The following is a 12,354-nucleotide window of genomic DNA, read 5'->3' on the forward strand; positions in this document are numbered from 1 at the left end:
ATGCTCAGGCTCTCCTCTGATTTGTACGAGGTTTTGATGCTGCCACAGTGCGTACAACTGTTCCTGCCTGCTGTCTCAAAATAAGTTCACTATGTGGCCTCCCATTGCTGCTCAGCTCGTGTTTGGGGATTTTACACAGTGTGTTATTATGTCACCTGCTCTCTCACAGCAGCAGGTATGTTATGTGAGTGGATAAATATGGTGGAGTAGAGGTAGACGGTGGAAAGAGAAGAGAAGACTCAGATCTGTATTTACAGTACCTGAGTAAATGTGTTAAGTTGCATTCCACTGTGTGCAGTTCATGTTATATTATCTTTATGAGTTTGTGAGTATGACTCGACTTGACTTGCTTGATTTTCAACACAGTGTCTTGGGACTTGCTAGAGACTTGAAGGTAATGACTTGAGACTTGCCTATGACTTGCACATGTGTGACTTACTCCCACCTCTGGTGATACAGTTGGTGGGTGTAGCTTGGTAGAAAGAAAATACTACTGTCCCTTTAAGACATAAGACAAAATCTTTTTACCCTTTCTTCAATACAGGTGAAAACCTTCCATTTGTTTTCTTTTCAGATAATCATATTGACTGAAATAATAAACCACAAACCTTAACAATAAAGGTAGCTGAGCATCTAATGAACCCGAAGTCTGAGTTCAGATTCAAATAAAGTGGTTAGTTAGGTCTTACTGTGCTGTGGTACTGTCACTGTGCCTGATTATAAGTTGTCATTCTCTTGTGCTCTGAGAGCAATCAATAAATACACTTGATCTGACTTATGAACATTCTCACCAGCTCTTGGGGGCTGGTAGTTGCGACACCCGCTAGAAGGTCGATGGTTTAGGTAGACATGGCAGTGGTCAGACCAAAGACAGCAGTAATAGAAACTCATGACATCATAAAGCCAGTGGGAGTACCCCGGCACCCGTGGTGGCTCCCTGTATGGAGGCGATCCCCAGTCGTGAGCCCTGTCTGGTGTGCTGCCACCAGACGAGTCTGCTGTCAGGACCAGAGCGCCTGCGCTGTCATAGCAACACTGCTGCCCCGATCCATGTGTAGGGCTGGAAATATCAGAAGAAAGTCATGCCAAAAAGTGAACAAAATGCTTCTAGTTTGACTTTTTAAAAAGGTAAAATCTCGATGCGTCCTCTTGTCACTCCTACCTGGCCTGAATTGCTCTGACGCAGTGGACACTACCTGGGTGATAAGTGCACACACTGCCCCTCTCAATGTCACAACTATAGTCAGCCTGAAACAACACAGCAGATGCAAATCAGTAAAATAATAAATGTGATTTAATATGATGATTTGGCAATAAATCCATTTAAGTTTGAGAATCAATACTTCTGTATCAGTGTGGATCCTGCTGACGTTAACAGAACTCTAATAAAGTGAGTTCCCTTAACGCTGATCACATAAAATGATTAACAAAAGCATGTTAGTTACTCCTGACAGTCTTTGTTTCCTTTTCATTACAGGGATGAACAGATGAAATGCAATTATTCACACTATGGGACTAAATCACTGCAGTGCTTTCTTCTACTTCCTGAAACTCAGGCTAACTACACACATTGTTCTTACAAATTTCAGTGCCCTTGTGTGTCATCCAAGTACTGCTTTGGGGAGAGGGGCTTTAAAAGCCACTGGACCTAAATATTAAGTACAAAATATAACAAAAACTGTGCATAAGCTACAATTCTTCTTCTTCCTAATCTCTGTGAAGTCATGCTAATAATAACAATCACTTCTGGGTAGACAACTGGCAATTCATTTCAATTGTAGAGATATGTAAAATGCGCAAACGTGTAAATTTCTGTTGTCATTTTCAGCCATAACTGTAACGTTTGAAGATATATACTTAAACATACTGGTTTTCCCTGCCTATCTAAGAAAAAGGCGGGCTTAAGCTGATATTGACTTTTTGTTGGACCTTTTTTAGGATGATTAAAAACTAATCAACTGAGGCAGCGTTTCCTCAGTGCTGTTTGATTTATGTATGTGACGCTATGGTGTTCCTCGGCTGTCTTTATACTGCTTGAAAATTCTTAATTTTTTTTCATTTTATTATTTTCTGTAATTGTTTTTTAATATTTGCTTGAGTCACCACACCCAGATCTTTCTCTTCTCTGCCGTCGTCAGAATATTAACTGAAGTGCTAAAGCACACTGCTGTTAATTAATTACAGTTTGTAATTCAGTTACGGAAAGCAGTTTTTCTGTATACACTGATTATAGTAATAATGATGTTATAATGGCTGCTATAGCTACAATTATGACCACTTCTTCAAGTGAAAAACTACAATAGCAAATCATTAAAAGACTAGAGTCATTGAAATGCACTCACATGAAACCTGCCTGTGTCTGCTCGGGCCTGTGCCAGAGTGCAAGGACAGTCAATGAGCTCATCCAGGAAGTTGGGCAGCGTCGTCTCCAGGACGTCCCACTGCAGACACTTGCTCTCGGCCCAGGCTGCAGAGTCGTCTCTGAAAGCCTGCTCCAGGTGCCAGGCTAAGATATGACCTGCACTCCAGAGCGCCTGCACATCCCTGTGTATAAACGATTACTGATCATAAGTTACTTTTGATCGTTCAGTCAGTAAAATGTCAGAAAATTGTAAAACAATTTCTCAGAGCCTGAGGCAACATCTTGATATTGGTTGTTGTGTCCACCAACAGTAGTACTTCATTTACATAGCAAATCTTCACATCTGAAAAGACGGAACCAGCAAATGTTTGCCTTCTTTGTTTGCAATAAATCAAATAACAAAAATGTTAGTTTTCTGTCACCATTTAGTCAAGGAATACTTTCAGCTGCCTACAGTCTGACCAATACTGTTGATACTGGACTCTGGAATCGATGCGACAATCATACTCATTAAATCCTGTTTATGCTGGCTATTACTGTCATTAGGTGAGGTGGGGCACATTAAATTTTACAGCCAGGCTTATGTGACAATCTGATGAGCAAATCCGAGCCACCTTTCAAATGAGTAAAAAATACTGACACTTGATACACTAAATATACTTTAAAACCATGTGCAAAAACAGCCCAGTCTAACATTACACCAGTCTGTAACAGCTGTAAAATGAACAGCACTTCATTTAACCTGCAGTTTTTGGGGAAACGATGGAAGAATATCAGCATAAAGAGAATATTTCCTTTCGATCTGGACTATTTCTAAGATGCTTGATGTAATATGGATACCTTGCTCCATCCAACTCAGAACTGGCAGTGATGCGGATATTCCCCAACACCCAGCCAGAGAAGTCCTTCGAGGGCTCTGGAATGAAGCTGAAGGCCCCCGTGTTGGACAGACTCCTCCCAAGAGAGTACAGATAGCTCAACTCGGCCTGCAGAGAGGATGATCCAGTCGCCTCTGTGCTCCTGCTGAACTCTCTGTAACCCCACAGCTCTATGTTGACCTTCTCAGCGCCGATCAAAGAGCTGTTCCATGTCATCTGAAGCCGTCCTGCCACGTTTGGTGTACCGTAGTTCAGCCACTGCATTGTATTCACCAGGATGACTTTGGAGTCATGCTCCGCTTTACTGGGGTTAACTAATACAGTGAAAGACAGAAAATATTAAAGGGACGCACAGGTAACCAGTTTTGGTTTCACATAGATTGACCACGTCAATGAGTAGAAAAACGTGGGACAGACAGAATGACACACTGACAGTTTCCGTGATTATGTACAGTATACCATACCATGACTTAGTCATAACAAAAATTAGGAAAAAAAACAACAACATTGGTCCACAGGAGGAGCCACAGCGATCGGTCGCATTTTAGCCATTTTTAAGCATTTTTCTGTTGTTATAGCGCCACCCAGTTGCCAATTAGAGTTAAATTTCTCCAGTCACCTTGAGGCGTCCTGTTCTACATATCTACCAAGTTTAGTAAAAATCCATATGGCGGTTAGGCCTAGATAAGAAATGAGCTCTCTAGCGCCCCCATTTTGTTTGATGGGGTTAATAATGGAGGGGTCCCCTCAGGTTATGTGTGGTCATATGCCTACAAAGTTGCGTGGTGATGGGTGAAACCCTTGAGATGTTATACACCTTTATGTGATGAGCCACGCCCTCCGCAATATTCATTGCCTTATAGAAGCTCAGTTTTAGTAAGTTTTCCAACTTTTGCCAAGAGGGAACTTTAGATATTGGTCCCTAGATTATGTTCACCCAGTTTCATGCAGATCGCTCAAACTTCCTAGGAAGAGATCGATTTGGTTTTTCAAAAAACTTTTAAATAGCGGAAAATCTATATAACCGGAAGTTATAGGTTCTTGTGGCAAATGTGTTCCTCATGAGGAGAGGCATCTCTGTGCAAAGTTTCATGTCTCTACGACATATGGGGCATGAGATATGCCCATTCAAAGTTTGCAATTTCAATCGGTTGCTATAGCGCCCCCCTTTGGCCAAGTGATGTAATATTGCTTCATTGGCATCCTCCCATGACCCTCTACCACTGTGCCAAATTTCACATGGATTGACCAAGTCAGTGAGGAGAAAAACGTGGAACAGACACACACACACACACAGAGACAGAGTTTTCGTCATGACATTGTAAGATATATCTTGTCAAGAAAATGGCAAAACCAAAAAGCCAAAACTGAAATACTAAATTAACAAAAGTTTTTTTTGTTTTTTTTTTTGCTTTTTAAATTGCATTTTATCAATACATTTTCACTGACCCTAAACCAGTAAAGTGTGCAATGGATTTCAAATCAGACAAATCAAATGACAGGGCACATACCTGACAAGTACTCTCCAGATCTGTCAAAATGTATTCCATCTGTTGAGACAGTAAATGGTATCCACCCCGTCTCGTACAGTAGAGGAGAGATACAGTAGCCGCGGCCGTCGGCGTCGATAAATCCCTCTCGTTCAATCTCACCTTTGAATCTGCGACAGGAACAGACAAATTTAATTACTTTTTTTGTTTTTTGGCTAGCTACACAACACTACTTCATCATTCCTGATATTATTTGTCTTCTGCAAACATTGGCATGCTCTGGTAAGAAGAATAACAACATAACACTTGAAAACACTTGGAAACTTCCATTATTTTTCAAAAACCCATAACATGTTTTTTATTGCCCCACTTGCCCAGTGTTTCTCAAGCATATCAGATTCCAAATTTATTTAAACATAATTTCAGTCTGCTGGCATACATAAGAATTCCATGACTTTTCCAGGTTTTCCATGACTGTGGGAACACTGATTACAGAAAACAGGAGATGAAGCTGCCTATCTGGCCCAACCAAAGGCCCTTTAAGTATGGTGTCACATTAGCAAGCAAGAATTAATGTGGCCAAGACTAAAGATTGACACAATCTAAAAACTGAGCCAGGTTCTCTTGATGCTACCATGCTGAAACTGTGGAAAACGTAAAATATCTTGGTACGGTTCTGGACCAGGTGAGGTTCTCCGGAAATTCAGAATATATTTTTAAGAGATGCTCGTGGCAACTCGATCTTCGTAGGAAACTTAGTGGTCATGATGTTAGTCAGCTGATTTTAGAACTAGTGTACAAAACTATGGTTGAGAATGTCTAACTTTTCACCTTCCTGCCTGGTACGGTCATCTACAAACTGTACATCTAAGAATAAACTTTCTAGCATTTTATTAATGGAAAGCGAAATAATTGGCCTTAGACAACCTCTTTACTGAGAAGACGAAGAAGAAAGCGAGGAGCATCTAAGCAGATAGCACCCATCCTCTCCACAGCCAGTTTGAGCTCTTGGGCACCAGGAGGAGCTACAGAGCTGCTCTGGCAACTAAAAATGTATTCAAGATGTCCTTCAACCCAAGTACCATCAATAATCTAAACCCAACGAAGTGATCAATGGGTTTTAAGCCACAGACATGCACTGACATGAACTGATTTAATGTATAAAATGATTCTAATGTCTGTTTTACTAACTGCTCGTCTGTTTTTTATTATAATCGTTTCCCGTGTTTGAAAGGCTGAAGACAAATTTCCAACCTGGTGGACAACAAAGATCTATTCTATTTCTAATACAGGAAAAAATTAAGGAGGCATAGAGCTTGCATGAGCAACATATTGTCCACTGAAGTTGCACCATATCCTGTCTGGTACCATTTTAACATTAACTTGTACTGTGACACTTCCTCAAGGAAAGAGAGACCGACATGTTTTGAACAAGAGTGTTTGTTCAGTGTTACAAAGTTTGCCTAGATTCTGCAAAAGATTCAACTCCTTTTTGCTTTTTGGATAGTTTGGAATTTTTTATTATTTTGTATAATTGTTTTAAATACACTAATACAAATAAAAATATATGCTTCGGGTAAACTTTGTCTTTTTTTCCTGCAAGCATTTTTTTATTCTGAGGATTACTGTCTGCCTTGTCTGAAGAGAATAAAATGTTTGGAATGTGGACACAAGTGCAGTTACCAAATACTTTATTGGATAGTACCAAAGTAGATCTACTGCAAATATGTGCTTTAAAAAGAGACAACATAATGGGGACTATGTACTGTACATATATATTCCACGCTGTGAATTTGTAATTTAAATAATCCCATGACAAGTGTATGGAAGTTTTAGATCATGACGCGAGTCAAAAGTCGCAGACACAAACCTGCAGAGAAGGCGTCCGCCAGGCTGAAGGACCACGTTGAGGATCCTGAGAGCTCTTCCACCCAGCATGGAGCTGGAGTGAGGCATCACCTGGAAACATGACTGGTTGTAGTCTGCACAGCAGGTCAGCAAAGACACACAGGTTGCATGGCAGGAGCATTCCTCCAATACATCCCCACACTTCCCCCTGCATGTTTGACCTAGGAAAAAAATAATAACAAATGAAGCATAGCGGAAGATCAAGCAGATTTTGCCACAATCTCCACATGACAATCACATCAAATTTAAAAACGTTCTTTCTCTGCTGCTGTCAGTTGTCATTTCAGGATGAACAGATGCAACCGTGCTGCACATTCACCGCCCACTCCTCATCCTTTATCCATCCCTCTCCTCACCTCCAACACCAGTGTCTAGACTCCATCAGGGGGAATATTCCCCAACTAACCATGGCATCTCTACCAGGGTTGGAAATTAACTTTTTTGTCCCATGGCCACTGTGGCAGGTGGATTCTGAAATTTACCAGCCACTCAATGGATTACCATTGGTTTTTTTTGGCTGATGAGTGAAGAAAATCTGGCAGCCACTTGCATATTTTACCAGCACTTCGCTAGTAGCTGGAGCCAGCTATCAGGCTCCTCTCCTGTGGAATCATCTTCCTGTTGCAGTCCGGGAGGCAGACACTGTCTCCACATTCAAGACTAAACTTAAGACTTTCCTCTTTGATAAAGCTTATAGTTAGGGCCGGCTCAGGTTCGGCTTGGACCAGCCCCTAGTTAGGCTGACTTAGGCCTAGTCTGCCGGAGGACCTCCTATAATACACCAAGCACCTTCTCTCTCTCTCTCCTTTGCTAACACTCATGTCCCGTTACTGCATGTCACTAACTCTGCTTTATAAATAAAATTGATTGATTGACTGATTGATTAGTTTGTTTTATAAATCATTAATCCATTCATCAGTTCAGTCATTAAGTTATTAAATCATTTATGTAACCTATGGCCATTCATTAAAAAAGACTGTAACTTTTCTGACATGCTATACATGCTGCATGTGCCCTTGGTACCATATTGTCTGTGTACTAGGGTGTGTTAAACAATCATGGCTTATTCTGTACAAGTTACAAAAATAATAAAAATGTAATATGTAATACATAATATGACAGGGTGGCAAACCATAGCAAAAGTCGTGCTTCTATAGCACCTGGTAGCCTAAAAACATGCTGGTTTCACTTTAGAAAAATGTCCCATTTTACCTGAATGCATTAAGCACTCACTCAAAACTCTTTCCCATAAAAACTTACAATATTTTTGATTATAAGTCAAACATTTTATATCCTAGAACCATTTTTGTTATCATACTCTTATTGTTTGAGCAGCAGTATTCTTATTACCAAAATGAGAAAATCAACACGCCACATGTCCAGTGATTTTATTAATCTTTGCTCAGACCTATAAGAAATTATTGTTTCATGTAAAGTACATTTGTAGGAACAATGCTATAACATGTTGGCCGACTGGCTGCTTATATTCAAAGAGCCCAAGATGTAAAACTCGACTTGCCCCATTTTACCTGATGTCCCAAACTACCTGATTTCACCCTACTTCTCATTTCTACTTGGATTACTGGTGTTTAAATGTACTTAGTTACTTCCACCACTGGATATAATACAACATTCAAACAAGTTATAAGAATCCACAATTTGTAACACCTATACAAAGGTGGAAATAGTAATAGCCATTTGAATTTCAGCTCATAGTAATCTTTATTGTTGGTCTGAGTGACTTACCTGCTACTTCAGATGAGCAAATAAGAAAAAATCCACAGAGAAAAATGATATCACTCAAGTGGGCTCTCATGTTTATCTTGGAGGACAAAATAACACTGCGTGCACACACATACCTGCCCTGCACCATGCTCGGTTAAAAGCCTGGCACTGACATTTTCAGTGTAAAGGTCAGTGAAGCAGCAAACAAATGGCGTCATGAGCGTTTCCCATAAAGTTATGCAGTTATAAATTAACAGACGTTAATTTAACGAAGGTCGGTAGGTTTAAAAACATGTTTTTTCTTCGGGCGTACCAACACGCGATATTTATGCCTCACAATACGCACACTATCATTTCTTATAATTTTGCTTTAAGTAATTTCTGCTGGGATTTTTAACTTTACCGTTAACGGGAACGCCTTTTTGTTTATCACGTTGACATAATCAACTCTCGCGAGACATTGCGGTATTTGAATTTTGCGCATGCGCAAAACACTTACTCCGCATACTGACAAATAACAAAATGAATAGAGCGCTGGATCGTCAAAATAAGTAAAATAAGTGTCTCCTGTTGTGTTCACTTCGTCCTGGATCAGTTCCGCCACGTTCAACGCGGCAGGAACAGTAATGGCGGAGAAGAAGGGGGGAAATTGTCGTATTTTGTAGTCAACTGGCAAGCTAACAAGCTATCTGACGTTAGCTCCAGGCTCACAGCAGCATCAGCACTGTAACTGTTAGCTGCTTTAATACAAGATAGGAACATGTACGTTCTCTACACAATTATCGCATCTTTAGTTTGTTTTTTCGTTTTGAAATGGATGAAAAAGAGGAGGTATTGCACGGACCTGAAAAGACTAGATGGCAAAACAGTTCTTATTACAGGTAAGTAAACATCTCTTGTCTATTGCAGCAAATATCTACCTTTAGTAACCTGTAAGTAGTTGACGTCTAGCAAGTTTGTTTGTGGAGTGTATACACTCACCGGCCACTTTATTAGGTACACTTTGCTGGTAGGGTTGGACCCCTTTTGCCTTCAGAACTGCCTTAATTCTTGGTGTCATAGATTCAACAAGGTGCTGGAAACATGCCTCAGAGATTTTGGTCCATATTGACATGATGACATCACACAGTTGCTGCAGATTTGTGGGCTGCACATCCATGATGAGAATCTCCTGTTTCCCCACATCCCAAAGGTGCTCTATTGGACTGAGATCTGGTGACTGTGGAGGCCATTGGAGTACAGTGAACTCATTGTCATGTTCAAGAAACCAGTTTGAGATGATTTGAGCTTTGTGACATGGTGCGTTATCCTGCTGGAAGTAGCCATCAGAAGATGGGTACACTGTGGTCATAAAGGGATGGACACGCTCAGCAACAATACTCAGGTAGGCTGTGGTGTTTAAACCATGCTCAGTTGGTACTAAGAAAATCTCCCCCACACCATTACACCACCAGCAGCAGCCTGAAGCGTTGATACAAGGCAGGATGGATCCATGCTTCCAAATTCTGACCCTACCATCTGAATGTGGCAGCAGAAATCCAGACTCATCAGACCAGGCAACGTTTCTCCAATCTTCTATTGTCCAGTTTTGGTGAGCCTGTGTGAAGTGTAGCCTCAGTTTCCTGTTGTTAGCTGACAGGAGTGGCACCTGGTGTGGTCTTCTGCTGCTGTAGCCCATCTGCTTCAAGGTTGGACGTGTTGTTGCTTCAGAGATGGTCTTCTGCAGACTTTGGTTGGAACCAGTGGTTATTTGACTTCCTGTTGCCTTTCTGTCATCTTGAACCAGTCTGGCCATTCTCCTCTGACCTCTGGCATCAACAAGGCATTTTGCTCACTGGATATTTTCTCTTTTTGGGTCCATCCTCTGTAAACCCTGGAGATGGTTGTGTGTTAAAATCCCAGTAGATCAGCAGTTTCTAAAATACTCAGACCAGCCCGTCTGGCACCAACAACCATGCCACATTCAAAGTCACTTAAATCACCTTTCTTCCCCATTCTGATGCTCAGTTTGAACTTCAGCAGGTCGTCTCGACCATATCTACATGCCTAAATGCATTGAGTTGCTGCCATGTGATTAGCTGATTAGCTATTTGCTGTAACAGGCAGTTGGACAGGTGTACCTAATAAAGTGACCAGAGTATATGAAGATCAGTGTGGTTTGAATTGCTGAATGTGTACCCCAAACATCACAGCCTTTTGTCTGATTACAATAAAATTCTTATTATAGCAGGTAGTGTTATTGCCATCCTCGTACAGGCACGATCCTCCCATGAACACATGATTTTATCATTTCGTTTCTGTTTTTTCTATGCAGGTGGCAATTCTGGCATTGGCAAGGAGTCGGCTGTTGCCTTGGCAATGAGAGGTGCCCGTGTCATCATCGCTTGCAGAGACCTGGACAAGGCTGAGAAGGCTGTGAGGGAGATCAAGTTCAGGAGTCACAGCCTAAACGTTCTTCACATGGAGCTGGATCTGGCCAACCTGCGCTCTGTGAGGGAATTCTGTAAGAGCTTCCTCCAGAAAGAGAAGAGGCTTGACATCCTTATTAATAATGCTGGTGAGGGTGTCACCCACATGATGATTGGCCAAATGTTACAACATTGCATCCAAGATTTGTTGAGTTTTTCCTTGCAGAGGGTCTCAGCATAGAGGGTGCTGTATACTGTTGAGATTGTGCCGTTTTAATATCAGCTAAAGGCCTTTTCCTACTTTGTCCACCTCATCGTTTTGACTTTTCTCCTCACCTCCTATGGCACGTCCTCAGGCATGCCCAGTGTCCTCGACTGGACGGACGACGGCTTCAGCATGTGCTTTGGCGTCAACCACTTGGGTCACTTCCTCCTAACCAATCTACTTCTGCTGCGCCTGAAGGAATGTGCGCCCAGCCGGGTGCTCACCCTCACATGCTCCAGCTACAAATACCAGAAGCTGGACTTCCAGGACCTCAACTACAACCTGCTGCCCTTCTTCACCTATTGCCGCAGCAAGCTGGCTAACATCTACTTCAGTCAGGAAGTGGCCCGCATCACTGAAGGGAAAGGAGTGACGTCCTATGCTGTGCACCCTGGTAAGAGATGCTGATTTGTATGCTGTATGTGATGCCTAGCTTTGATTGTATGTGCACACTCTTTCCTACAAAAGCCTAAAAAACACATAAAGAGCAATAATGTCTATAACTATGACTTAAATCAAGATATAAAATGACTCATGCCAAGCTATAAGATTTGATTCTTATTGCCCACCCCAAACATATAGTTTGTATAGTCCTGACACTGTTTATACATAGATGTATATTTCTCCCAACATCTCTGCCTCCATGTGTCTCTCCAGGTTTTGTCCAAAGTAGCTGGACATGCCACTTCTCCATCCTGTTCCGGATGCTGATGCAGGTCGTCATGTGGATGTTTTTTGTGCCATGTGAGATTGGAGCTCAGACTGTCATCTACTGTGCCGTGTCAGATGAAGCTGCCAAACACAGCGGGGGTTACTTCGTCGACTGTCGACCAGCTACTCTGCGTCCTTTCGCAAGAGACGCTGGTGTGGCAAAGAAACTGTGGGAGGCCAGTGAGAGACTGGTGAAACTGGCCTGATGGTGGAAGCTGGCGGAACTGATTATTGAGTTATTTATGGTCATGTATGTTGTTTTTAAATATTTATGTTTTTATTCACATTTTTGTTGTTTACCATGCAGATGTAAAGATTTCTTTTTCTTCTATGTGCTTGTGTATTCTAAGAGGAAATGTTTCGCACAAATAAAAGACTTAACTGTGTTTTTCACTGTCTTGGGAGAGTACATTGCCATTTAATGATATATTTATTTAATGTTCCAAACACTAGCTATATGACAAAATTGACTTTTTTCCCCTCCCCCATGTTCATTAAACATGCAGATGGTTGCTCTGAGCACACCAAATATCAGATGAAGTGAGTCCTACTGTTCTTATCCACTTTCAACTTTAATATTTGGTATGTCCACCTTTTGCAGCAATTA

At 41.4% G+C, this 12,354-nt stretch overlaps 2 protein-coding genes across 3 annotated transcripts in view; one reads left to right on the forward strand and one right to left on the reverse strand.

Annotated features, from left to right (window-relative positions):
* Window positions 1-8,794, reverse strand: part of susd2 (sushi domain containing 2) — a 43,433-nt gene extending 34,639 nt beyond the window's left edge. Inside the window, exons 1-7 of the mRNA XM_049578493.1 lie at window positions 8,385-8,794; window positions 6,601-6,799; window positions 4,752-4,900; window positions 3,203-3,554; window positions 2,343-2,544; window positions 1,163-1,248; window positions 792-1,060 (exon numbers count right to left, since the gene is read on the reverse strand). Coding sequence (XP_049434450.1) covers window positions 792-1,060; window positions 1,163-1,248; window positions 2,343-2,544; window positions 3,203-3,554; window positions 4,752-4,900; window positions 6,601-6,799; window positions 8,385-8,511 — 1,384 coding nt within the window. The 5' untranslated portion in view covers window positions 8,512-8,794. The remainder of the gene's footprint in view (window positions 1-791; window positions 1,061-1,162; window positions 1,249-2,342; window positions 2,545-3,202; window positions 3,555-4,751; window positions 4,901-6,600; window positions 6,800-8,384) is intronic.
* A 62-nt stretch (window positions 8,795-8,856) lies between these two features.
* On the forward strand, window positions 8,857-12,133 carry si:dkey-174n20.1 (uncharacterized protein LOC796174 homolog). 2 transcript variants are annotated; one of them, XM_049578633.1, is made up of 5 exons: window positions 9,108-9,244; window positions 9,556-9,747; window positions 10,678-10,920; window positions 11,128-11,430; window positions 11,694-12,133. In XM_049578633.1, the coding sequence occupies exons 3-5, from the start codon at window positions 10,722-10,724 to the stop codon at window positions 11,951-11,953; spliced, it is 762 nt and encodes a 253-aa protein (XP_049434590.1). In that variant the 5' UTR covers window positions 9,108-9,244; window positions 9,556-9,747; window positions 10,678-10,721; the 3' UTR covers window positions 11,954-12,133. The 2 variants fall into 2 exon arrangements, with proteins under 2 accessions (XP_049434589.1, XP_049434590.1); XM_049578632.1 differs by lacking the exon at window positions 9,556-9,747 and having other exon boundaries at window positions 8,857-9,244.
* The last annotated feature ends 221 nt before the right edge of the window (window positions 12,134-12,354 follow it).

The sequence above is a fragment of the Epinephelus fuscoguttatus genome, linkage group LG6 (assembly GCF_011397635.1).
Source record: "Epinephelus fuscoguttatus linkage group LG6, E.fuscoguttatus.final_Chr_v1".
Taxonomy (NCBI): domain Eukaryota; kingdom Metazoa; phylum Chordata; class Actinopteri; order Perciformes; family Serranidae; genus Epinephelus; species Epinephelus fuscoguttatus.